Source organism: Medicago truncatula, chromosome 7 (genome assembly GCF_003473485.1).
Source record: "Medicago truncatula cultivar Jemalong A17 chromosome 7, MtrunA17r5.0-ANR, whole genome shotgun sequence".
NCBI classification, from domain to species: Eukaryota; Viridiplantae; Streptophyta; class Magnoliopsida; order Fabales; family Fabaceae; genus Medicago; species Medicago truncatula.
The window spans coordinates 54,255,564-54,282,636 of NC_053048.1; the positions used below are offsets into that span (position 1 = coordinate 54,255,564).

Genomic DNA, 27,073 nt, shown 5'->3' on the forward strand with positions numbered 1-27,073 from the left:
TATTTTCTTATGGTCCTTCAGTCTTCAAATCTATGATCTTCATCTATGTTTGTATAAGAATATTAGATTTGAAGCTTGAAAATGAACAAAAAGGACCAAATTAAAATGAAAAAAAGATAAAGGACCAAACTGTTACCTGAAATTAAGTTAAGGAACTAAAAGTGTAATTTTGCCAAAAAAATATTAGTACCAAACGTGAGCAAAAAATAATGTTAAAGATTGGACTTTAAATCTTCTTAAAAAATATTAGTAACAAACGTGAGCAAAATATAATGTTAAAGATTGGACTTTAAATACTTAAAAAAAAAAAGATTAGTGACAAACGTAAGCAAAAAATATTGCTGAAGATTGGACTTTAAATCCCCTAAAAAAAGATTAGGACTCAAAATATTTTAGAAAAATATTTGTTAGCACTATATTAAATATTAATAAGTAAGGTTCTCACAGTTCATAGTTCGTTCCTGCATTGTTTAATTTTTTCTTTTTCTTTAATGTTACAACTAATCAAAGCCGATTAATTTTATGGATTATGAGCCCGTTTGTTACAGCTTTTTTTGAGGAAAAAATCACTTTTAAAAAAAAAATCACTTTTAAGAATTTTGCATCTGTTTGTTACAGCTTTTTAAAAAAATCAGAATTTAAAAATAATCTAAAAACAACTTCAAATGAGAAGCTGTTAAGAGCATCTTCTCAAAAAATTAAGGGAGAGAGAAAATATGGTTTAAAAGATTGAACTAATTTTGTAACAAAAAATCTCTTTTTATATAGTTATATCCAAACAAATTAAATTATTTGTTTTTTTTATAGATTATGATTTTTCATAAAATCTCTAAAATATAATCTCTAAATTATTTTATGTGAAAATCACTTTTATTTTAATCCGTAACAAACGGGCCCTATATTTGACTTTGCTGGTTTATAAGTGATTATGAGTCAAAAATAATTTTGTTATATGCCTTGACAATATTTTGTTTATAAATCAATATATCAATAATTTCTATTAATAATTTATATAAATCAATATAATCACATGCGTTAGCGCAGTAGAAAGTGCCCGTCTTTACGTTAGTATATATAAAAAATGTTTTTAGAGTAATATTATCGTGTGACTATAGCGAGACTAAGCCTTACGATGGATCCGTCCATGTCAATTTAACCTTTTTGACAGTGGTTAACTTGAAGATGCATTCTAAACTCATTAGTAATTTTTTTTAAGGATTAATCAAACTCTAAAAATGAATTATATTTGTACAACTATGAAAAAAAATCTCACTTGAATTTGCAAACTAAAAGAGTGGTTTTTTATTTTATTTTTTATGAAATATATATAACCTATACGAAATTTCTCAAGTTTAATAGAAACGCAATGATCGATGAAAACTCTTTCAGTTAGTAGGATATTGCATATTATATGCAGGGACTTTGGATCGAGAACTCCAAACACCTCACTTTTCATATGTATTGTGTGAGCTCCGACCACTAGGCTATTTGAAATAAAAGAAAAAATCTAAACATGATTGAAAATCAAACATCAAATTGCTCAGCTAAACACTTTTATTTTTTTTCTTTGTCAAAAAGAAAAAAACCACAAAAATAAAATAATGAGTTGGGGGAAGCCAATCTGAGTTGGAGTCTAGTTTTCCACTTCCCAGTCTTACAGAAACAGGATTTGAGTTAAAGGAATCGATTAATGGCCGCACTTCGCATCGCAAATAGAATCATAAATTATCATCATAATCTCTTATACAACAATTACCAGTACCGTTCAATTTCCACTACGGTTCACCTTCAGAGTTCATGGATGGACAAGGTCAAAAACGTCTTCACAGGCCAAAAATCCGAAGGAGCACCACCAGACGCATCTCAATTCACCTTACTCAGTATGTTCATTTTCTCATTTCAATCTATTCTTCTAGGTTTTCATTTTTTTTTTTAATCTATTTCGCCCTCAGATTTTGCCGATGAAATGAAGAAAGCAAGAAAAGTTGGTGCGTTTAAAGAGTATATAGTTGGACGAAGTAGCGAAGTTACTTTTTCTACTGCCATTGAGAAATACGAAGTCATTATTCGATATCTCGCAGCTTTCGATTACACAGGAGAGGTTAGATTAAACTGTATTAATTTGTTTGAATTATTATTACTAGAATGTTCTGCATTTGTTGATTTTGTTTTGTTATGGTTAATTGGTTAGAACTTGACGACGAATCAAAAACATGAAGCTGCGAAACATTGTAATTGCACAATTGCTGAAGTGGAGAATGCACTTGCAAAGTTTACTTGGGCTAAAGAAGCACACAAGAAGATTCAAAAGTTAAACCAAGAAGGAAAACCCATGCCTAAAAATATGGCTGAAGTAATCTTTCTTCTTAACTAATAATACCTTCATCATTTTATTAATTGCTTATATTACCCTTGAAGAATTCAATATATTATATAGCATGTTTGTAATTAGAGCGATCATTGTCATGTAACAATGTCACAGCGTAGCTTGAACGGTCACACTTCACAGCGTCATAATTGCAACTCCCAATTACATACTTAGTGTTCTTTTGTTAGAATCCATCAGACACTGCTTTGACTACGTTGATCCGTGCTTCTGGAAATGTATTTTATGACATCATGTCCTAGATAAAAATGAATAATACATGTTTATGTGTCTGTTATGTATTTTGTTGTCTTTTGGTGTTGGTATTTGATATTTCATTCAGAATTGCTTTCCTTGTTTGCATGATTTGGGAGTTTATATCTAAATAATCTAATGCAAACGAAGTCAATAATCAATTTCTTTTATAGCTAAGATATATGTGAGTTTATGATTATGAGTATATGTGTAATAAAGCAAGACTTTGTTGTGTCAACTGATTTGTATAAATGTGTTTCCTGTTCTTGTAAGGGCATTTGAATTTATGTGTAACCATCTATATTTATGTTTCTTCTTCTCTAGCTACAAAAGATGGTCGGTACAAATCCTATGGACATTGCTAAGTCTAATTTGGCTAAAAGTGGACAAGTTAGCAGGAATGCCCTCTGTCCATGTGGTTCAAAGAAGCGATATAAAAGGTTGTTCTTTCTCCTCCTTTCAAAAAAGGAAAATCTTTAGAGAACAAGCTGATTCCTGACACTTTTTTTTCTTCTTTCTGTTTTATAGTAGTTGCTTGATGCTTGTTCATCAATTAGAAAAGGCAAAATGTTATGTCTTCTTTATTATCTTTACCTGCTGAAGTTCTTGAGGTTTCTCACGTATTTTTACACAGTAGCTGAACTTAATGATACTTCTTTAGTCTTTTACATAGATAAGCAAATAGGTTTAAATAATACATGCCCCGTGAGATTAACTCAATCGGTAGAGACGTTGTATTATATATGCAGGGGCCGGCGTTCGAACCTCGGACTCCCCACTTATTTCCCTTAAAAGGTGAATTTCTAGCCACTAGGCTTCTCGACAGAAAAATAAATAAAGGTTTAAAGAATACATTAGTGCTTTCTGACCTATAATTTACTACTTTTTTAGTCTTTTGATAGATATTATATTAGTTTTCCACTTAGTAACTTTGTCATTTCTTACGTCTCTGTCACTTCTGATTAAACTAAATTTCTTACTCATTTTGTATATCTTCAAAAACTGGGTTTGGTGTTTTAATATGTATTACATTGTGAAAACCATTGCATGGCTATTTTAAACAGAACTCTTAACATTTTTCTGTTCTTTTTAATTATTTTCTATTGAAAAAGTGAAGGACCGTTTTCTGTCCTCCAATTGTTTTAAATTTCAATTTCAATATATATATTAGAGTCTTCCTTGTGAATAGATTTTCAAAATTGATCAGCTTATGCTTCTGAATATTTATTTATGAAGGTGCTGTGGAAAGGATTGAAAGAATTCAGAGGCCAAGTATTAAACTGCAAGGAAGCCTTGACCGAATGGGATCTACACTCATAGTGTTTTATCTGGTTCAGATCAAAGCTGCTCAATGCACTAGACTGCAGACATGGTTATAATAATCAAATGTTAGGATAAGATATTTTTCCAAATAGTTGCTTGAGATTGTTAGTCTACAATTTTGGGGGTATATTTAGGTAGAACTAAACAGAATATTTTTGTTCAGTTGAAGAGTAATTAGTTAGTTAGTTCTATTCTTACCCTTAAGCCTTAATAAAAGGCAAGAAGCAAAATTGTTAAGGCAGGATTTAGTGATAGTTGAAGATCCTCTCCATTTGGCAAAATAAATGGAGTTTTGCAAGTTGGAGAGAGATAAACACAAAAAATATGGTGGGTCCCACCACTAAATGGGTCCCACCATCATTAATTATATTTTACTTTTTCCAAGATTTTATGTGTTTTATCTCTCCAAATTGAAGAAATAGAGAAACACATAAATGGAGAGGATCCTAACACGGATTTAGTTTATGCTCTTTAATCTCACTCTTTTCAATTTATTTGATCCGTAGTGTAATCTTGTTTTGAAAATTAACAGATTTCAATTTCAGCTCATTTACTTTTGATTTTCAAATAGATCCGGATTTATAATATTTATTTTCGATTTTCAAATAGATCCAGGTTTATGATATATTTGGTATGATGAAAAAGAAAGTGAGGCAAATTGACCTCACTTATAGAGAAGATGTTTATCTTATATTACTTTTGTGCTTTAGGCACTTTATTTTTTTAATGCTTTCATTGTCATTTTTTTCAAACTATAGTTAAGCTTCTGTCAAATATGGATCAAAATGATGCTTTATCAAATGACGCTGTGAGTCAAAGATGACCCCACTTTTAGTTACTGGAATTGCTAAATTACTTATCCAACTGGGGGAGAAAAGGTAGCCATGGATGTCAAAAGTATTTGCTTAAAATTGTTTAGCAGCCGGCGTTGGCTCTGCAAGGTGCATCTTTGTTCTCTGCATGTCATCTAGCAGACCTGAGCACAACATCTTATGATAATAATCTATTCACGTGATAGTTGAGACTCTGAACTTAAATTAGAAATTGATATATGTTATACACAAGGGTCTTTCATGTTTATGTTGGAGCAGACGCTCATATTCGGTCTGAAAGTGGATGAAAAATTGCCTAGAATTTAAGAGAAGGATGATGGAGTGATCTACAACTACAAGAAATGTCTTTGATCAATTTATGAGGACGCTCTCTGCACTTATTTATTGATTGATTTATTTATTTTGAACGGCCTCTATCACTTATTGAAATTTCCTGCATTCACCATAATGGAATTTTGAAGTTAAATAACAGCAGCTCACACCATATGAATATTTGCTATTAATCAAAGCAACAATTCACTTGTACTCAACAAATCGGAAAACAGGTAATGGAACACATCAAGCATATATATATGGGAAAAAGTATCAGCTCATAGTCGTTAAATACCAACAAGTGCTAGCTGATGAATCTATTCTTGACAATATGATTCCTTTGTTGTTGCAAGTATGACATTTCTATAACCTCTCATGTGTTGTATGAACAACGAAGATAAAGAATCTTGAAAGTAACATCGTGTGCCAATATCTGAGGTGTCAGGGGATCGGACAACTGATGGTTTTGTTCATTGTTCATGGAAGTTTGCTAATACTTCAACAAAAGCATACCTTGATGCCAGTTTGTACCTCTGTTTGAGATTCAAACTAGTTTCTGGTCTCTTTGCATAACTCAAAGTTAATCCCATACGAATAAAACTGATTGTTATTGGTTGAATACGTATAGCTCAGCCAAATTTGTGTTCCATGCTTAATTATATACATGTTACATGATTAAACCAGTTTGCTTAAAATTAACGTGCAATCATGTTCCACTAATATTTTCATTGTCTGGAGAGATGTGAAATTGTGATTTTGTTTTCTCAGTCTATTGTTTTTAAAATAAACTAGCTATTTGGGATGACAGTAATCAACTCATTAAGAGAAGGATGATTGAGTGATCTATAACTACAAGAAATGTCCATAATCAATTCACGAGGATGCTGTCTACACTCATTAAAATTTGCTGTTAATCATAATATAACTTTGAAGTTAAATATCTCCTTATGAATATTTGCTATGAATCCGCAAGCAACGATTCACATGTGTCAACAAATTTGAAAACATGTCATGGAACACGTCAAGCATATTAACACCAAAGATATGAAGATGTAAGGGAAATAGTATCAGCTCATAGTTTATTAAATAGCATATCTGTATGCCTATTGGCTCTTAGTGGAGTAGTGTCTTCTATTACTTGTTTCTCACCAACTGATCGTTATTCAGTTCATTTACATAGTTATCATTGTGTAAAATTTGATGGAAGATGTAAAAGAAGTCTTGAGAAAGTGTAAGAGAGAACAAAAAATGATTAGATCAGCCAAAACAATGAAGCAGTATGAGATGCTGCCTTCCAAATTTGCATCTCTTATGCCAAGTTTTGACATTGATAATGGAGTTTTTTGTATGTTCAATTGTTGCTATAAACATCGAATCTAACTACAGATGATTTGATCTCACATAGAACTTGTGATTTGAGAAGAAACATTAGGCTAATCACCTTCCATGTGGCTCTAAATAAAGAGGGTTCAAGGGATGTTGTTTCATTTTCATATGTGTGAAGTAGCAAAATATTAGTTAGTCCCATATCGGTGAAGTTGTACGCGTGCAATGGAACAGAAAGCTATAAATAAAGAGGTATCAGCAGCATTACAACATACTTACCTGGATGGGGTCAATGGGTGATCATGAAGGCCTATGGCCTAGAAAGGTGACCTCCATTGCACTTAGGAGGGGTGTTTTTCTAAGGTCTATCCAAGTGGTGGAGCCTACATTATAATTTGTTGCTGAGGGGGTCTGCGTTCGCGCGGCTTCCATCCAATCATAGTTCAAAATTTTGAGGTTTGCGTTAAATCGTAGCCGTTGAGAATTGAAGCCTCAATTTATCTTTGATCGGAGGCCCAATAATGTGTCTTTTTGCAGTTGTTATTCGTTTTTTTCTTGACACATATATTGGGGAAAATGTTTTTTTTTTATAAATTTATTGAAAATGAAGGTCATAGACTGTTTATGGAATTAAAGAAAGCAACCATTCTAACCTTGATGGTGGGGAGGGGAAGGGAGGGGAGGGAGAGTTTATATTTTATTTTTGGATTAATTAAGTTTTTGGTCCTTATAAATATCTGCAGTTTTGTTTTTAGTCCCTATAAAAATAAATCACACTTTTTAGTCCCTATAAATTTTTTTTAAGTGTTCATAACATTTGAAAGTGTTCATAATTTCTTTTGCAAGTGTTCATATTTTTTTTAAGTGTTTTTAGTCCATGTTAAATTAAAATTTGTTTAGTTATGCTTAAAGTTCTAGACTTTTGAAAGATTTTTTACATACATGTTCATAACATCGGAAGACACTATTTTATAATTTTTTTTAGTTTTTTAACATGTAATGAATTAAATATGAATTTTTCTAAAAGTCAAATTTTCAAGATTATATTAATGAAAATTTGGACCTAATAATAAAATTTTAAGTTATTTTTTTGCAGAGGAACTTTGAATGATATTCTAAGTAAGTATGTGAAAAATATGTTACAAATTTAAAAGTTTACACACAATTAAGAAAATTTTAATTTTATAAGGACTAAAAGTATGTGTTGGTCCCTATTAAATTGAAATTTGTTTAATTATACTTAAACTTTTATATTTTTAAATGATTTTTAACAGACATGTTACGAACATTATAATAATCTCTTTTATAAAAAATTAGAATTTTTTAACATGTAATGAATTAAATATAATCTTTTGAAAACCTCAAAAATTCAAGATAAAACTAACGAAAATTTGGATCTAAAAATAAAATTTTGAGCTAATTTATTGTGGCTGAACCTTTACTAATATTTTAAACAAGTACGTAAAAAATCATTAAAAAATTTAAAATTTTAAGCATAATTAAACAAATTTTAATTTAACAGGGACTAAAAACACTAACGGAAAATTTTGTAGGGACTAAAAAGTGTGATTTATTTTTATAGGGACTAAAAACAAAACTACAGATATTTATAGGGACCAAAAACTTAATTAACCCTTTATTTTTAAACTACGGGTATTATGAAATATTTCTTAAAAAGCGAACATATTAACATGATAAACAATCATGTAATAATTCAATCACACGTAACATGTTATATAGTTTTTTTATTAAAAAAGAAAGAAGTAAATCCTCCCCTCCCTTTTCCTCCTAAACCCTCAATTCAAACACACCTTAAAAGATATATTAATCCCTCTTACTTAATTGATATCTTGAAGATGGAAAAAAAAAAAACAAATAGTCAAAAACAAAAGAGGTCAGACTGAAATCAGTTGGTGGACTAGAGCTCTATCTTAAATGTACATCTTACCAACTAAATTGCTCTCCCACATCCAAAATAACCTTCAATACCCCCAATGTACATCTTTAACTGTAGTTAACTGTCGTTCGCTTATGACAGTTAACTATAGTTAGAAATATTGAAGGTCATTTTGAGGTGTGGGAGAACATTTCCTAAAGTGTAAAGAGAAAACAAACCCTTATAGTTGATAATACTATTTGGGTTATGAATGCTTTATAAATGTACTAGCTGATGAGTTAGCCCCCTTTTTCTTTTTCTGCTTAATAATATTTGTCTTTATTAAATAAAAAACGTAAATGTACACCACTAAATGAATAATGGATGATGAAATAAAAAAAGAAAAAGAATAATAGATGAATAAATAATCTAAGGATTTAATGATGGTGGGTTGACAGTTCAAAACATTTAGAATTGTCACATAAATTAAAAACTTTAATTAATGTGACAATTCTAAATATTTTTGATTGGTTGTGTGTGTAAAATTATTTTGAACTGTCGATGCACCACCATTAAATCCTTAATTTATATACATTACCAAGGTAATTTTTTTACATATGTATCTTGCTTTATAAATATATACTAGGTATATAACCCGTGCGTTGCACGGGTTTGATCAAAATATTGCTTGCAATTTGCCCAAGAACCATACCCAAACAATATTTTTAATTGGATCCACCAATTTTTCCACATTATCCATCCCACCTTGAAATATAATATTGTTTCTAATATTTTAAATGCACCATATTGTTACCAATCAAACCAATTGCTTAAATTTCTTTATATGACTTTGTTATAACAAAGCTCTAAAATGTTCTCTCGTATTGTTATTCATAGAACCTAAAACAAAATTAAAAGAAAAACAACATCAATCTTGTTAAAAATAATAATATGCTCTCTCTAAAAATAAAACACAACAACAATCTTGTTAAGAAAATAATGTGCTCTTTCAATATATAATGATGCAAAATTGAAGAATATCATCCAAGAGTTGGTTGAAGAAAGTGATAATGATGATCCAAAATCAAAACAATACAACCGAAATTTATACACAAAAGGATAGGACAATAGCCCCTAATTAAAATTATAACCAACCAATTTTCATCAAAAGTGTAAAGAAGTATTTGTTGTGAAATTGATATCAATAGAAGGCATGGTGGAAACATCCTGGGATTGAGTGAAAATGAATGTGGCATAAGTTGTGGTTATAAACGGTGTGCGGGAATTATAAAAAAAATACACTTTAAAATTTTCCATTTTGTAGGTTATAATTGAAGGAATGTTAGGAGATACATCCAATGATGATGGTGTAAAAAATTACGGAACGTTTGAATAGTTTGATACATGCATAAACTATTACTATTAGATTCTTAAAACATGACTATAGAAAAACAATGATGTTTCTGTTCATTAACGTAACATCTTTGTTATTTTTTCTCTAGAGTGAGATCATAACACATTGTATTCTAATGCATTGTATGATTGAATTAACATTATTGTGAAGAAAAAAAATGAGAAGTTACGTGTTAGATTAGTTTATTAGATAGAATAATTAGAGAATAGAAATTAAACCTTTTTTAGAGGTGCCACATAGGCACAATCCTAGCATTAGAAGATATAGTTTACAAAGAGAAGAAGATATAGATAGATAGATGCTCCAAATATGCGACACCCATCTTGTTCCTCAGCTCCTTAAACTTGCCATGCTTCACAAATTTTGTTGGAACGTCTGCTTCATATATAGCAGTAGGACAATGTAACGGTTTTAGTCTCCTTTTATTTACTTGATCTCGTGATTCATTGTCTAAATGTGTTTACGGTAAAATGTCACAATATTTTTTTAGATAGGTAAAGTATCATAGTGTTTAATTTAAGTTTAACAATTAGATTGGAGAAAAATATGACAACTTATAATTTTTTTCTTGATTTACATTGTATTTCAAATGGTTCAAGTAAAAAATAATAATTTATTTAATATGATTCCTAATCTTCACATATTCTTTTCCCATAATTTTATAATATATTAAAATAGACCTCGAAATTATTTCTTTACAACTCATCAATTATACGCTACATGATTACCTCACATCCTCCTCTAATCACTACACTCCAAAAAAATCATTCCCAACACTTCTTTTAATTCATTTCTCATTCTCTTTTTTTTTTTAACTCTTTCTCACATTTTCTACTCTCTACGCCTTTTTTAATGGAGGATAAATAATAACTACAAATATATTAAGAAAGGATGATAAGTTTTGTAACTTCAAATTACTTCCAGTGTTATAATTATTAGATTAGATAGATTAGATAGAATAAGAAAGGGTGAGAAATTATTATACTATATGAGAGAATGATTTTTTAGAGGTGACACATATGCATAATCATAGCTTAAGAATAATGAGTCAAATTTAATTTTGGGAATATCTTTAAGGTACCATATCATCATAATGCTAGATCAAGAGTAACTCAAACTTACTTTACAATATAAATATAGAAGACAATATATAATTGATATAAACACTTATACATTCAACCTTAACCTCATACTTTCAAATATATAAAATCCATATAAACTTTATTAAATTAAATCTAAAAATATTGCTAATAAATTTATTAAACCTTTTTAAAAGAAAACAACTAAATGGCAATAATGTCATTTAATTATCCTTAAAATAAAGTAATAATAAAACTTCCCCAAAAGAATGTGAGTATAGTTAGACAATTTCATAAGATGCACCCAAATTTACTCTTAATTGTAGGAAACTCAATTGATGGAAAGTATGAAGGTCACCAAATTCCATGATCAAAGGTTAAATTTCCATGTAAATCATCAAAACATGATTTTGACTCTCCAATTCACGAAGGTCAAGAACATTCCATTAGAATTTTGAATAGATGTGTGCTTCTACAATTAGTTACCTAGGCCTTGAATAGATGTGTGCTTCCACAATTAGTTACCTAGGATACTTGATCTTATAAGAACCTATTCAATTAAAAATATAATAAGAGTATTTTCACTTATTACAAAGACACGAAACTTGATCAAATTAAACTAACAGCTATGGATAAAGATTCTTACTTTCTCTTGTTCGACCCTTTAGGATTTTTGGTGTTGAGAGTTTTGAGTTTCTTGTAAGATTCAACCAAATCCTCCTCCATCTTATGACAATTAGTTGTGAAGGAAAAATCTCTAATAGTTATAGCAACAACCACATGTTGGCTTGGAATAAAAATGAATAAAAAAATATTCATTTTTTATGCATTTTTAATATGTTTCCTTCCACATGTTTAGTGAACTCTTGATCTCATAACAATGTTAAATAAAAAATTTCAATGAAAAAATACTTTAATTTCAATGAAAAAATACAATCACCATTTCATATATGAAGTGTCCTTTCAACAAAACTCTATCTTTTTCCAAAACCTGTGTCTTTGAAATCAAAGAAAAAATATCCATTAGAGAATATGAAAAGTTATAGAAATAGAAACACACACACACACAAAGCTTGAAGAGAAAATCAAAACTATCAAAAAATGAAATGGAAGAAGAAATGAAAAGGATAATATAAGCAACATATATATAAGCTTATAAAAAAATGAGGAGCTTTATAGTAATAAACTTGTGTGTGTAAGAGGATTGATTAAGAATATGAATAATTTTAAAATGTAACCCCTTAATATTAATAAAATGGATTATAATGCATTCATTGTGTAACTTGCATGAAGTGAAGTAAATGAAGTGTTTTTGCAACTGATGGAAAATGAAAGATAGATAGTAAGGAATGACTAGTAAAGAATCAAGAACAAAAGATAGCCACATGACATAAGTATGAGAGATTAGTTAGAAAGGGGGCATTGGTAAAGTGACACATAGGAAAAATATAGTTTAGAATATATATATATATATATATATATATATATATATATATATAGATAGATAGATAGATAGATTGCAACATATACACTAGTAAATACACAAAATTTGATCAGATTATCACCTTTTTCTCTCCCATTCTCATACTCTAAATCATTATTATGTTCTCTAATGCATGAAAGTAAAAGAAAGAAACATTTTGCTATAGAATTTTGTTGAAAAGTAGGCTTGAAGTTTTGAAAAGAGACGATTTAAAATATTTGATTACATAAGGAATATGCCAAGTAATACAAACGTCACTTTGGAGACAAAATTGACTATTTATTTACTTAATTAAAAGTCTAACGTTGAAATTGGTTGGTTAAACACTTAAACTAAAATCTTAATTATTTCTCTATGTACAATAATTGTTATAAATAAATGAATATATATAATAGGGTGGTAGTAACAAGAATAACAATGATCATTTGACCAACATGGCAAAGGTGGATCTATCTAGGATATCTCTGAGGCCATTCAAGCTAACAGACGTTGACGATTTCATGTTATGGGCAGGGGACGATGAAGTAACAAAAAACATCCGATGGAAAACTTGCAATTCAAGGGAAGAAGCTCAAACTTTCATCAAAGATGTCTGCATACCTCACCCTTGGCGTCGTTCAATCTGTCTCGACGACCATTCCATCGGTTTTGTTTCAGTGTATCCTTGGTCAGGTGATGATAGGTGCAAAGCTGACATGGGTTATGCTGTTGCTTCTAACTATTGGGGTCAAGGGATAGCCACAAAAGCAATCAAAATTGCTCTATCTCAAGTGTTTAATGATTTTTCTGATCTGTTAAGGTTGCAAGCTTTTACTTACGTGGATAACAAGGCTTCTCAAAGAGTTTTGGAAAAGGCTGGGTTCCTTAGAGAGGGTGTTCTTAGAAAGTATACTTATATCAAAGGTACCATCATGGATTTGGCTGTCTTTAGTTTTTTGTCAACAGATGAAATTCCTCCTGTTGTTTAGTTTGCCTCTTGTTACTCCTAATTATGATCTATTTGAATTGACTTATTTAAGTTTTTTTTTTTATAGACATGAGTTGTTTTTAACTTATTTTCATAAGTTCTCTAAGTTATTAGATTGTGAAAATATGTTATAACTTATACGGAACAATTTAACTTTATTGTATTTTTTATTATATAAATAATTTATACATAAACGTTTATCTAATAAGTGTTTGTTATACCTTAATTAGCCAACAGTATGTGGCCTCAGTGAATATGTTGTAATTTGGTTCAAAATAATGCCATAATTCTCACTTGCTTTTGATCTTACTATATTAAATACATGTTTTAGAAAAAGAGAAGAGATTTGTTCTCAGATATATTTTTTTCTTATTAGAAAATCAGACATGAAGATTTGTTTGGACCAAAAAATCATACTTGGAGAGAGCTCAATTAGCCAACATAAATTCAAGTTAGGTGGTTCAAATGGAGAAGAATTATATGATACAAAAGTACCGCTTAAGTTGAAGGTAAAATTTTATTGGACAATTATCAGACTGACAATGCTGTATGAGACGGAGTGTTGAGCGGTAAAGAACCAACACGTGAATAAAGTAAGCGTAGTGGAAATGATGATGTTACGTTGGGTGTGGTAAGTCAAGATAAGATACGATTAGAAACAACAATATTAGAGAGATAGATAGTTGGGGTCAGGGGTGGAGGGCTTCATAGGGATGGGGTAGAATTGGCTACCCCAAAAGAAAATAAATTCTTGAATAACAAGCCTAATTTTTTATATATATATATATATATATATATATATATAGCTACTCCATTAATATATTATTTGGCTATTCCAAACAATTTTGTTGATTTAAAGAGATATTATATTAACAAAAATTGATAATCTATTTAGTTTAGTGTCAATTATAGATAAATTTGTCTTCTTAAAACTCCATAGAACTCATCTTTTACAAATAAATAGTTAGCTTTTATTTTCTTCGTTGATAATATAAGTAAAAAATATTGTGCATTTATTTTACTTATCGATTATGTTTATTATATAATTGTTCACAAAAAAAAAAAGATTAATATATTAATTTTTAAAATATATTTTATTTCTTCTTTATATTTGGCCCCCTCGTAAAAATTATGCTAGCTTCGCCGCTGGTTGGGGTGACATATATAGTAGAAAAGATGATGGAAAATAGACTTAGGTGGTTCGAACACATGATAGAAGATCTGTAAGTTCTGCAGCAAGGAGATAACAAAAAAATATTTTTTTTCTCTCTCGTGAGATAAAAAAATATCTTAACAAGACGAAAAAGGTCTCTTGATAAAGTCATCGACACATCCAACCAATTAAAAATCGCGTGCAAAACTGCACTAGCAAACACAGACTTCAAGAAAAGATGATCCATCATCTTCCTCACCCCCGACGCTAATGACAATATGTCATTTATTAGATTTAGCATCGTTTAGGAGTTAGTTTTAAGTCCTTATAGCAAAGTCTCATTTGTTTTAGTCGAGTTTTTGTTAATAAACTGATGATGATGCACAAGGGAGATCACAATGAAGAGTGGGACCTTGAGTTAAATCACACAAACTAGAAATCTTTGTGGTTGTGCTATACATTTTTACAAGATTATCAAGTGAATTCTTGGGGCATAGTCACCACGAAAGTTTCAATGAGGCAAATGGGACAAGAGATGAAGAAATACAGATGAGTCAACTATTGCCTAAGAATCGACCGTGCTTTGAGCCACACATCGTGCCATTATAATGAGAATCAAAGTGGATGACTAATTAATGTCCTTGATGCGATGCACAAAAGTTGGTGTGCATCACATGTGTATTGTTTCGAAAAGTTAGGGTTTTACACGCCTATAAATACAAAGGCCTGGCCTCACTTGAAAAACAAGCTCGAACAACGAGAGAAAGGCGAAATTTGGATTTAGGAAGGTTACTCTCGATCGAAAGCATCCCGAAGGCGAGAAATCAACCTACTATGTTGAAACATTTTGCCAACTTAACCATTGGCAAGTGCAGCCCCCCTTCCCATCCTGCACGTTACTTAATTCTAATTTAAACTTGCAGTCGTTTGTAGGAATTTTACAATCCATATAGAAGCAAACTTATTACAAATATTTTACTTGACGACACATTTAATACACCTGCTAAATCCTTCATCAGGCACCAATGGCACATCGGCTCCTCCCATCTTCAAAACCCCGCGTCTGAACAAATTTTCTCTTGTTGGCAACTGACGTTGAATCATTCGGCAAGAGAAAATACTAACCAGTGATGAAGCAAAACATATTTTACTCAAATAGTTTATATGTACGTAAGCATATTTGACTCAAATACATGATTTATATTTAGGAGAAAACTTAGGTATAATTCCTAGGTGCTTTTCCTATGGTTCTTAACTAAATTATTTCCTCGAATCCATAATTTTCTCAAAGTTTGTTATATAAAAAAAAAAAAATGTATTTTTAGTTAAGAACCATACGAAAAGCACCTTAGAAATTGTACCTAAGTTTTCTCCTTATATATTTAATACCAAAGGAAGTAGTGGGCTTTTGTTTATGTCTCCTCATGCTTTTTATATTTCCTTTTTTATTTAATAAACTTTTGGTTGTTAGTTTTGAATTGGGTCACTGGTGGCTGTGTAGTCCGGATACGAGATACGATACAGATACGATACTGCACCGATATGTTAATATGGGAAAATTTCAAAAATCAAGATACGATACGGCTGTGATATGTTAATAAAAAAAATTATATATAACTAAATGTACAATATAATTATAACCATTTTTTTAATATGGAAATATATTAACAAACATAAGAAACCAAAGGCTCGTAGCACATTAACATAAATATAAATAATATTGACGATTAAGAAAGTGATGATTAGTCAATTACATACGCAAAATATACCAAAAAGAGCACCACCAGTGCTATACATCAATGCTAACTACATCCAAAAGGGACATTGTTAATGCTATACTATATCGATTCAAAAAAGAAGCACTATATCCAAAAAAGAACACATCAGTACTACCTCCGTCCCATAATAATTGAGCCATTTGCAAAAAAATATTGTCCCAGAAAAATTGACCAATTTCAATTTTCAATACAATATTAATTACCTTTTCCAATTATAACACTAATTAATACTACTTTCACCACTCTCATCTCAACATTTTGTACTTTGCATTTATGATAAAGAAGAATGCACCAATTGTTGATAAGGGCACTCAAAACCATTTTTCTCTCTCTTTCACTTATACACTTTTTCTTAATAAGTGTGAAATGAGCCAATGACTCGGTTAAAATGGAACGGAGGATGTAAGAGTTAACACTAACATGTAACTAACTTTTACATCTCCTCTCCCCCATTCCCATCATCAAGATACAAATCAGCTTCCAAAAAAGAAATGTTTTTATATTATAGTAATATAATGTATACAAAAAAAAATAAATCAAAATAATATAAAAAAACACAAGTATCCTTGCGTATCGGGACGTATTGGAAAGTGTCGGATAATTATTTTTTAAAAAAATAAAATTTAATATTTGGATACTCTCCAGATACATATCGGGCAGGTATCGGTGCAATATACGCAGGGGATACGATACATCATCCATTTTGAAGTATCGGGGCTTCACAGGTTAGTGGTGTCAATCTAAAATATTAATATTACAATACTAATACCATGGAAATAAAAATTACAAATAGATAATAGAACGTGGTTATCAATTTTCTGATCAAAGCAAAAATTAGGAAGGAAAGTGGTTGAGTTTATGGAAAAAAATAACGGAATATCGGGTATTAGGCAAAAGGGAAGAAGAACTGATGAAGGGCAATTAAGAAAAATAACCGGTTGTAACAACCAAAATATAAAATTTAATGCAGAATTGATTCTAACTAACTCAAAAGTTAGGAACGGTAGCTTCAACCATAATTTCGAGAAGTTGAATCAAACATGTTGGAACTACTTGTTTTCACTTTTGAGACTACTAGAAGTGCTTTTGAGACAACAAAAAGCTGAACCAAACAATGGCTATATGGACCATGCCAAAAAAGCCTTAATTGTTTTTTACTATTACTTTTCCCACGCTACTATCTTCTCGCGTGCCCTATAAAATTTCCAAAAATGTCCATGGGTTTTCAGATTATAAAATCAAAAAACATCCAAATTGTGTTCGGATTTTATAATCAGAAATATGATGTGTATAATCAGCAAATCAAAATCTCTCTCATTTCAGCAGATTTGAATTTTGCTTTTAAAAACAACAAAAAAAACAAAGTAAAAAATAATAAAAATATGTCAAATAAAATCATAAAAATACCACCAAATTTGTTTAAAAATCTAATAAAACTAATGCAAATTTTTTTACAGATTTTTCTGAGAATAAGAAAAATAAAAAAAAATGAAAAACAGGACTAAACGATGAAATTTTGGATTTTGAGAGGCGAAGTCCCGTAAGAAGTCCCTTCTAATTTTCTGTGGAAGTTTCGGAGCAATCTGATCAAGTACTCCGAAAATCAGATTTTTGACTAACAGCTAAAATTTATGCTGATACAGTTTGGGTTATATAATCCGAACTGTTTTTCCTCTGAAAAATGGTGTTTTGGGGGGTGTTCGGATTCTATAGTCCGAAAAAAGCAAGGAACACCATATTTTTTTGTTTTTGATGTTTTCGGATTATAAAATCTGAATTGGTGAAAAACTCATTTTTTTTTATCCTATAACAAAGGAAAAATTAAATTCGGATTCTAAAATTCGAGGAATTTTCGAAAAAAAGATGCACGAGAAATGAATAGGGTGAAACAAGTAATAATCATTGTTTTTTACAACTCTATTATGGACTAATGTGTTGTCCGTTCAGTCTGACCCATGTTTACAAGTCTAACTCGTTCCCATATTTACGATAAGGAAGAAATTGCACATTTGCCTCAATTTTTTTATATAAGTTTCCAAACAACTTGAGTTAAATGATTAAAAGTTAAAAATTCATTATTCAAATCATAAAAAAGAGAAAAAAAATTGATATAACAATTAACATTCGATCTTCATTATTAGAAAAAAAAAAGGAAATATGCTAACAAATTCACTAAAGACATTTTATAAGAAATCTAATAGAAAAAATTATCTTAGAAACTAACTTTGAATTTATTACATTAAAACTTTAAAAATCTTTTGACATCAGTGACTTGACTTTAAATTTCTTGATGATGTTACTTTTTATCCGTAGTAATGTTATAATTTTATTTTGACTTGTTCAAAAAAAAAAAAACTTTAAAAATCGACGTTTGTTTCATTAAACTTGTTAGCATAACCCTTAAAACAATTCCAACAACAAAAACGTGAGCTAGCTACTAGTACAAGATTGGACATTGTACTACTCTGCATATTATTTGCATGAAAATGCTGTTTCAATCATGTGGTCCTTGAATTTTCAATTATTTACTTTTATTTTTTGTGGCCATGATAGACTTCAGTTGTACTATTATTTTCAAACACTCCATTTATAAATAGAAGGCAATCAATATATAACAACACACTCAAACGAAACGAAACCGTTATATAAAACTTGTCCTTTTTTTCCCTTCCTTTTAATATCATGACTTCATCATCGTTAATGTTCACAGTGCGGAGGTGCCAACCAGAGTTGGTGCCACCAGCTGCACCCACTCCTCGCGAAGTTAAACTATTATCTGACATAGATGATCAAGAAGGTTTGCGATTCAATTAAGGCGCAAGTTGATGGTGGATTGTACTGGTGAAGGTGTCATGTTCATTGAAGCTGAAGCTGATGTAACACTTGATCAATTTGGTGATGCTCTGCATCCTCCATTCCCTTGCTTCCAACAACTCTTATACGATGTTCCAGGCTCAGAACATATTATTGACCGTACCATTTGACTCATACAGGTCCAATTATAATAACTCTCACATCCTTGAAATTTTACAAGCCTCTTAACTATGATGTTGTGAGTGAGAAATTTTAATAAATGTGGACCCCATTTTTTTAGTAAATTTTAATAAAATTACTATTATTTTTTATCATCTATTATTTATAATTTATAATTATAGAATTCTTTTTTTTTTTCCCTGGGACGCACACTTATTCACTTTAAAAAGTGAATTCTAGTCACTAGACTATTTGAAAAAAAAAACCATTTTTTTACTAAACCTTTAAACCATTTTCGAGAGGTCTATATTAGACGCAACCTACAATTTTAAAGGTTTATTATTATATGCCTGCATTTTTTTTGGAAAATATAGATAGACACCCTTTTTTTCATACCACTCTTGTATACACTCATGTGGGAGGTTATTTTGGTAATGTGAAACAAATGATAAGTAGTTATTTTGGACCCACATTGCCACATGTTGCATTTATATGTGAGGGTTTAAGAAGTGTATGCCACCTATGTGTGTCTATGTATAAGCACTTTTTTTTTTTTTTTGGGTCAAGAATATGCCTACAATTTTATTGACTAAATTAGTTATTCACCGCTCTACTTCAACTATCAATATAAGAATGGAGGCAACACTACCAAAAAAAAAATAAGAATGGAGGCAACCTACCATCAAAATAAAACAAAACTTTTTCTTTTATTTTTTTTTATGTAAAAATAGAAAACATTAAACATTAATCTCACATTCAACTGTACATACCTTCACTATCAAAAAAAATCGTACATTCCTTTTCTTTCCACATTTTCATTAAAAAAAGTATTAGAGTTTTGCTAATGTGTCTTAAGAATCAGGGGCGGATTTAGTGTTAGGCATGGTGTGGCAGCTGCCCCACCAGATTAAGATGCAACAAACTTGCTTTAGCCGCTTCGCTATAGTGCTTTTTCTGTTTAATTTTCACATTACTAATATATATATCGTATTATAAATCAAATGTACACTTAAAATTTTCTTTTATAATTTTGCCACACCAAACCATCATATCTAGATCCGCCTCTAAGAACACTCTTTAATGATTCCCAACTAAGAAACTATTCATTCAAAATGTCTGATACCTCGATTTCTGATACATCGAATGCATAAGTTTTCATAAAAACTTATTATTATCTAAAGTTCTTAAAAGAATGTCCTAGAGCACTGGTTATCATTTGCCAAAGTGTTAATTTAGAAACAACCACTTGAACTTTCTACATGTTAATGTTGTTGCATATGCCAGATTGAGTTGATTATAACATATTCACGTACATACATCTTTACACACATGATAATTAGAATTAAAATGACAGGTCACACGTCTCAAGTGTGGTGGTTTCATATTGGCCTTGAGTGTGAACCATACAATGGGTGATGCAGCTGGTTTGAGACAATTCATGATTGCATGGGCAGAAATGGCTCGAGGAGCAAATCAACCTTCCATTCAACCTGTATGGAATAGGGAGATTCTAATGGCAAGAGACCCTCCATACATTACATGCAACCATCGTGAATACGAACAAATACTTTCGCCAAATACCTACATCAAAGAAGAAGATACTACTATCGTAGTCCATCAATCTTTCTTCTTCACACCTGCTCACATAGCTGTGATTCGTTGCTTGGTTCCAATTCACCTTCATCATTGCACTACATTAATTTGATCTTATCACTGCATATTATTGGTGCTGCCGCACAAAAGCATTGCAGATAGAGCCAGATGAAGAGGTACGAATGATGTGCATCGTTAATGCACGTTCCAGGTTTAGTGCTAACCCTTCTTTGTTTGTTGGATATTACGGTAATTGCATTGCTTTCTCGGCGGCTGTCACCACCGCAAAGGAGCTTTGTGGAAACCAATTAGGTTATGCAGTGGAGTTGATAAGAAAAGCAAAAACTCAAGTTACAGAGGAATACATGCATTCTTTAGCAGATTTTATGGTTATTAAGGAACGATGTTTATTTACAACTGGAAGAACTTGTATAGTGTCGGATTGGACTCGTGCTAATTTCTCAGAAGTGAATTTCGGATGGGGTGAAACAATATATGGTGGAGTAGTAAAAGGTGGAATTGGATCTTATCTTGGAGGAACCTATATTGTCCCGCATAAGAATGCAAAAGGAGAAGAAGGGTTAATATTACCAATTTGCTTGCCCCCTGAAGATATGAAGAGGTTTGCTAAAGAGTTAGATGATATGCTTGGTAACCAAAATTATCCTACAATGAGTGGTCCTAGTTTCATCTTATCTACCTTATAGTTTGTAGCTTGTGATGTTACAATATATATAAATGATTTTGTGTGAGTCAAGTTAAATAAAATTGTGTGTTGTGTGTGCAATAATGAAAAGGAAGGAGTTTAAAAAAATTGAAAAGGAAGGTCTATTTTTTCATTTGAGATGTGGATAGGGTGTCCAATAATCTTTTCTCGTTTGTCTTTTTTTTTTTTGAAGGAAATCTTTTCTCAATTGTCATTGTCAAAATTTAAAAAATGTAATAAAAGGAAGTTTATTTTGTTGTGGCTTTGATTATGGTTTTGGTTGGGTGCATTGATTTGTTATTGCCTATTTTCTCTTTCTTTCTGTGGCATACTTTGTGCCTTGGATAGTTTTTCATTTATGAGTAGTATTTTGATCTTAAAAAAAAAAAATGTAATAACATGCCAACAGAGAATCGCCTATAATTAAGGCGGATCCAAGAAGTTAAAGTTAGGGGGATCGAGTACCAAAAACTTTTTATTTTTTTTTTTATTTTTTTTATTTTTATGAACAAGGAACATAATTTGATTAAAAAATAACTTTTTAAATACAATATGTATATAAGAAACCCTGAGCTAATATTTTCTTGTTTATTTTTTTAAAGAAATTTATAACTATATTTAATAAGAGAGACATTAATCAGCAAGTATAATTGATATACAAGTGTTTGTAGAAAAAATATTAAAAATTAGAAAGAGAAAACATAAACACCCTTGTAAAAAAATAGAAAATAATAGTGCATGCATATGTTCTAGGGTTAAATATGTTTTTAAAATCTGAGTTCAATTTTCGAGTAGAATAATTATTGGCCATACTTTAGTTATCCATCAACCAAATTTCGGATCATCAAGGCCCTTTACCCTGAGAGGGAGAGGGATAAATCCCTAATATAATGTTGCAAAGAGGCAAGTATATTGCATGAAAACACTTTTTTGCAGCTGCAGCCATTAAGAAAAGTAGAAAAATAGTGTGCTTGATGAAAATGATGGATTCCAATAACAAAAGTAGTGAATATGCTTGTTCGTACTCGAATTTTGATCGATCAATCAATTTAATACTCAAATTAATTGAAATGAAATAGCTTAAATGTTACACAATGTAATATATGTCTATCAAATTACTCCATGCGCCAAGTTTCGCCATTAGTGGCGTGGGCGTGTGATGCACCTTGATGAGTTGTTCTTTACACTTGTATTCCACATATGTAAGGGACTGAACTGATAGAAAACACTGTTACGTAAGAAAACCTTTCACTTTCCCCTGTCAGCTGTTTCACCCTTTTTTCATTTCATTTCAACAAAGTCCTCCAGACTGCGGCAGAACTTCCGACAGCCTACTCAACCTAGCAAACCCAAGGCTTTTTGGAGTGGCATTGAAATCTTTGCACATACAATTAGTCAAGGTATAAGATAAGAAAAGCAAGGCGTAGCTAGCGTTGAAGCAAATTCCCAAAGCATTTCATTATTATTATTATTAAGTGATTGTATTTTCACATGTAGAAATAAGAAGTAACGAGTCATGTCATTGATGGACCACTAGCCTGAAGTAGAAGTGCAAAGTGAAGCCAACCTTGCATTGATGAACATAAATAGCAAGGTTTGTTAGTATTAATTAATAGCTCAAGTATATGTCTCTAAAATAACATATAATAATTTATCCAACCTTGATATCTTAATAAAAATGAGTTAGTTATTAATATATACTTTCCATTATGATACTTTTATGTACTTATGTGCATATTTTTTTGTTTTGTTTTTTGTTATACTTATGTGCATATATAGAATAGTGGAAATGGAATATTCCTATGCAAATATAAATATAATTAATCTTTTGAGCGTGTGAGTGTATTTATAGTGAAGCATTGCCCATTATATATATTGCGTTGAATTCTTCAATGTACTTGCCTTTGGTATAACACATCTTTTAGGACACCAACAATCAAGCATTCTACATTCATCATTAAATATGGAGGTTGAAGATGAAACTCTACTGCAAGAGCTTTCTTCGGACACATAACCACCACCCATGTTCTCATTTTGAGCTTGAACAACTTTTAGAGAATAAAAATTATAGATATAAGATTGTTAATGTGGGAGATTGAAAAATTAGGTTTTTAGAATTATAGAAATTAGGGAAGAAGAGGATATATAGGTTGAAAACCCACCAATAGTCATGAATAGTAAAAAAACATTCGAAGCCAAGATATTTTGATAAAAAAAAAAAACGTCTTTCCTTACGTGGGAGTTTAGATGAGGTCCACATCAGAGGTTAACGTCACATCACATCACTAATAACGATCCTAATTGATAGAGGGGTTAAATTGATAGAACATTAATTATAACATTGGGGACTATTAAGCTACTTTGACTAATTAGAGGATGAATTTGATTGATTGAACTAAATTCAAGGATGAACAAGCGTATTCACTCCTAGGAAAAGTGTGTTAGACAAAAGTTTACTATTTCACATGAAAATTTAATATGTTGTTTGTGTCATCAAGATAATTACTTACATAGAGTAGCTTTGAATAACGTTCACTGTTTTCATTTATTTTTAAACTAAATTTCATTTATCATTACATTTTTCATCTATCTTGAAATGATAGATGATATATATATATATATATATATATATATATATACACAGACACACAAAAAAAAAAAGATAGAGTAGTTTGGAGTAATAGTTAATAACTCTATATCATTATATTTGATTTTTTAATATTAAATATTTGTAGGACCCGTAGATAAATGAAATGTTTATTTGAGACATTCAATGTTATTATGGGTGCGTTTGTTTCAAATTATATTTGTAGATTCTTAGAAATAAAATGATATAGAAATATATATTTCTATGTTTGTTACAAGTTTACTGAATTTTATTCTCAGGTATAAAATGTTCTTAGGAATTGAATTTTTTTTAAAAGAAAAGGGTGAGAATAAAGTTCCCATGAATATGAGAATAAATTCATGTGTAAACTATCTATTATAATCCCTATTTTTAAGGTCTAGGAGTATTATAATGTTGACCAAACATCTTTTTTTCTAAATACTTTTGAATAAAATTCACATTTTATATTCCAAAGAATAAATTTGATAAATTTAAAACAAACACATCCTAATCATATAATATCATATTCATATACAATTAATAGATACCAAGTCTTGTGGAGTAAACCCTCGTGGATTGTTTAAATAAGACTATTACCTTTTCCATCCTATGGCCTTCTTGCACACCCTATGCAAATTACGAAAATGCCTTTCAGATTATAAAATCTGGAACATGAATGCGTGTTCCGGTAATAAAATCCGGACAACTGCGAAGTATAAACGGAACTTCACCCCCCATTTCTACAGTTTCACTTTCACCATTCACTCTCTCTCTACATTATACCAAAATTCGAACAACACAAATCTTGTCCAAATTTGGAGTTTTGTTGCTCAAAAGCACCGCGTTTCAACCCTTGTCAAACATCATGGAAGGTAAGTTCGTTTTCTTTACATTTGCATGGTTAATTTGGTAGTTTTTTTTTTTTGGAATTCTGGTTGGATGCAATCCAGATTTGTTTTTCCGGACTAGATTGTTAATTTTCGGAGTTCGAAATCCGCAGAACGTTTTTTTGCTTCTGTTTTGTGTTGTTTGATTACCGTAATTTGAATGTTACAGAAGGTTCAACATCTAATACTCGGCGCGTAAGGGAGGCAGGACATGCTTCCCGTAGGAGAGCGCGTAGGCAACAACTGGAGGATGAAGGTGGTGTTCCTCCGAGGCGTCGGGGTGCTAGAGGACGCCGTGCTGATGTCGAGCCTGATGTCGAGGATCGGCCGGAGCAGCAAGAGTACATGGACTTGCAGCAAGAGCAGCCTGATATGGGCTTGCAGCACATGGAGGAACAGGAGCTTGAGGAGGAGTTGCATGCTATAGACGAGGAAATGGAAGATGTTGAGCTACGACAAAGGCGAAAGAAGAAGGAAAAAGTGGTGGACCCTGAGCCACACGATGACTATCCCGGTGGCCCACACGAGACTAGCATGCTTTGGAAGTACCATGTGCACGTGGCCAGGAAGGCTGGTGATGGCGAGGTATTTTTTAATGTTAAACTCACTTAATTAATGTTAATCTGTGTGAAAATGATGTTGATATTTGTGAAACTGCGTGTTTATGTAATGTTAAATCTGTTTGTGAAGCCATGAGTTTAAACTCACTTTATTAATTTTAATTATTTGCAGTGGCGTGGAAAATTAAAATGCATCAACAACGAAAAGAAGATAGAAGCGATGCATGATAATGACACCAGACCTATCATGGCTGCACGGTGGTGGGAGAACAAATTGCAGGGCACCAGCCTTGGTTGGCTCCAGGACACCAGCTACAACATGATTGACCATAGTCTGATTTGTGCCTTTGTGGAGAGGTGGCACGAGGAGACTTCCAGCTTCCACCTTCCATTTGTGGAGATGACAGTCACACTTGACGATGTGGCCTCTTTGCTGCATATCCCCATTAACGACATGCTCTTGTCCCACGGGTCCATATCACGGGGCGAGATGGTGGAATTTATCGAGACGTACTTGGGGTCTAGTACGTTTGATGCTCGTAGAGGGGTCAAAATGAACAAAGGTGCACATTGCCGATTTGGCTACTTGGAGGAGATCTTCAAGGAGCGTTTGAAGGAGCAGAGGGATTTGGCGGCAGAGTATGGTGTGACTTAGGAGGTGGAGAGGTTGCCGGACCAGGCTGTCTGCATATATTTGCTGTACTTGGTGGGGATCACGATCTTCACTAACAAGAGCCAGTGGGCTATGGATGTTGTGTACCTGAAGTACTTTAGAGACCTCGATCTTGTTTCTGGTTTTTCATGGGGAGCTATGACACTAGCTCACTTGTATAAGGAGCTCAACAATGCTGCACGTTGGAATTGCAGTCAGGTGGCAGGATACCTGACTTTGTTGCAGGTATAAATTAAAAACTATGTTTTATTATTTAAAATGTAAGTGTATATGGTTTGTATTTTTATATGTGGTTGTCTTTGGTGCAGGCTTGGGTGTTTCATCACTTCCCAGGTATGGGAAGCAAGGATGTCTGGGAAAAGTATGTAGAAAATCAATATCCACGCGCGATGCTTTTTTTACCATTGTCTGGTTTAGGCACAATGGACCACTACATAAACTATCTCGATGCGCTAGATTTGACGAGGGTTGTCATGGCCCCATATGGAGAGCACCGTCAAGCACATCAGTTTGAGCGGGTCAGCCTTTACTCTGAATGGCTGAGATTCGGAGAGCACATGGTGAGATATTTGCCGGAGAGGGTGCTTCGTCAGTTTGGGTGGGTTCAGACCATACCAAGACATCCGGTTGAGAGTGCAGCTGTTGATGTTAATTTGGCGGAGATCACAAATCGCTTTCGCCATGCACTTGATTATGCGTTGACACCTCAGCAGTTGGGAGAGCCTGCAGTTCATGGTGTGGAGGCAAAAGATGGATATATCGAATGGTTTTATTGACATTCCCATCCACGTATGGTTCTTCATGATATGCCGTTACCGGTGCCGAGGCCACCAGAGCGTGAGATCCTTGATGCGCAAGCTGCTCAGGAGGATGGAGACCTTGCGTACCTACAGCTTAGCGAAAGGATGA

The 27,073-nt window shown here is 31.8% G+C and overlaps 3 protein-coding genes, 1 non-coding gene and 1 pseudogene across 7 annotated transcripts; all 5 read left to right on the forward strand.

Annotated features, from left to right (window-relative positions):
* The first annotated feature begins 1,579 nt into the window (after positions 1 to 1,579).
* LOC11433325 (uncharacterized) lies at positions 1,580 to 4,513 on the forward strand. 2 transcript variants are annotated; one of them, XM_024769786.2, is made up of 6 exons: positions 1,580 to 1,880; positions 1,953 to 2,101; positions 2,192 to 2,353; positions 2,945 to 3,060; positions 3,370 to 3,415; positions 3,857 to 4,513. In XM_024769786.2, exons 1-5 carry the CDS (start codon positions 1,691 to 1,693, stop codon positions 3,410 to 3,412), a joined length of 660 nt encoding a protein of 219 aa, XP_024625554.1. In that variant the 5' UTR covers positions 1,580 to 1,690; the 3' UTR covers positions 3,413 to 3,415; positions 3,857 to 4,513. The 2 variants fall into 2 exon arrangements, with proteins under 2 accessions (XP_024625554.1, XP_003626375.2); XM_003626327.4 differs by lacking the exon at positions 3,370 to 3,415 and having other exon boundaries at positions 1,582 to 1,880.
* Positions 4,514 to 6,685: 2,172 nt separating this feature from the next.
* On the forward strand, positions 6,686 to 6,846 carry LOC11434193 (U1 spliceosomal RNA). The gene has a single exon (XR_003007388.1). It is a non-coding gene; the product is annotated as a U1 spliceosomal RNA (small nuclear RNA).
* Positions 6,847 to 12,636: 5,790 nt separating this feature from the next.
* On the forward strand, positions 12,637 to 14,009 carry LOC11420857 (uncharacterized N-acetyltransferase YoaA). 3 transcript variants are annotated; one of them, XM_024769911.2, is made up of 2 exons: positions 12,637 to 13,169; positions 13,618 to 14,009. In XM_024769911.2, exons 1-2 carry the CDS (start codon positions 12,701 to 12,703, stop codon positions 13,797 to 13,799), a joined length of 651 nt encoding a protein of 216 aa, XP_024625679.1. In that variant the 5' UTR covers positions 12,637 to 12,700; the 3' UTR covers positions 13,800 to 14,009. The 3 variants fall into 3 exon arrangements, with proteins under 3 accessions (XP_024625679.1, XP_013450516.1, XP_003626377.2); XM_013595062.3 differs by having other exon boundaries at positions 12,642 to 13,169; positions 13,610 to 13,731; XM_003626329.4 differs by lacking the exon at positions 13,618 to 14,009 and having other exon boundaries at positions 12,642 to 13,520.
* Positions 14,010 to 18,802: 4,793 nt separating this feature from the next.
* On the forward strand, positions 18,803 to 21,573 carry LOC11432264 (benzyl alcohol O-benzoyltransferase-like; annotated as a pseudogene).
* A 4,663-nt stretch (positions 21,574 to 26,236) lies between these two features.
* On the forward strand, positions 26,237 to 26,940 carry LOC112416750 (protein MAIN-LIKE 2-like). Its single transcript, XM_024771126.1, has 2 exons — positions 26,237 to 26,389; positions 26,473 to 26,940. Exons 1-2 carry the CDS (start codon positions 26,237 to 26,239, stop codon positions 26,938 to 26,940), a joined length of 621 nt encoding a protein of 206 aa, XP_024626894.1.
* The last annotated feature ends 133 nt before the right edge of the window (positions 26,941 to 27,073 follow it).

Excerpts from the sequence above, each read along its gene's own strand:
- LOC11433325 (XM_024769786.2), top strand. The coding sequence starts at position 1,691 with ATGGCCGCACTTCGCATCGCAAATAGAATCATAAATTATCATCATAAT. Across the intron at positions 1,881-1,952 it reads ATCTCAATTCACCTTACTCA|ATTTTGCCGATGAAATGAAG; the intron begins GTATGTTCATTT and ends TTTCGCCCTCAG. Across the intron at positions 3,061-3,369 it reads TCAAAGAAGCGATATAAAAG|GGGCCGGCGTTCGAACCTCG; the intron begins GTTGTTCTTTCT and ends TTATATATGCAG.
- LOC11420857 (XM_024769911.2), top strand. The coding sequence starts at position 12,701 with ATGGCAAAGGTGGATCTATCTAGGATATCTCTGAGGCCATTCAAGCTA. Across the intron at positions 13,170-13,617 it reads AAAGTATACTTATATCAAAG|ACATGAAGATTTGTTTGGAC; the intron begins GTACCATCATGG and ends TTAGAAAATCAG.
- LOC112416750 (XM_024771126.1), top strand. The coding sequence starts at position 26,237 with ATGGATGTTGTGTACCTGAAGTACTTTAGAGACCTCGATCTTGTTTCT. Across the intron at positions 26,390-26,472 it reads GATACCTGACTTTGTTGCAG|GCTTGGGTGTTTCATCACTT; the intron begins GTATAAATTAAA and ends TCTTTGGTGCAG.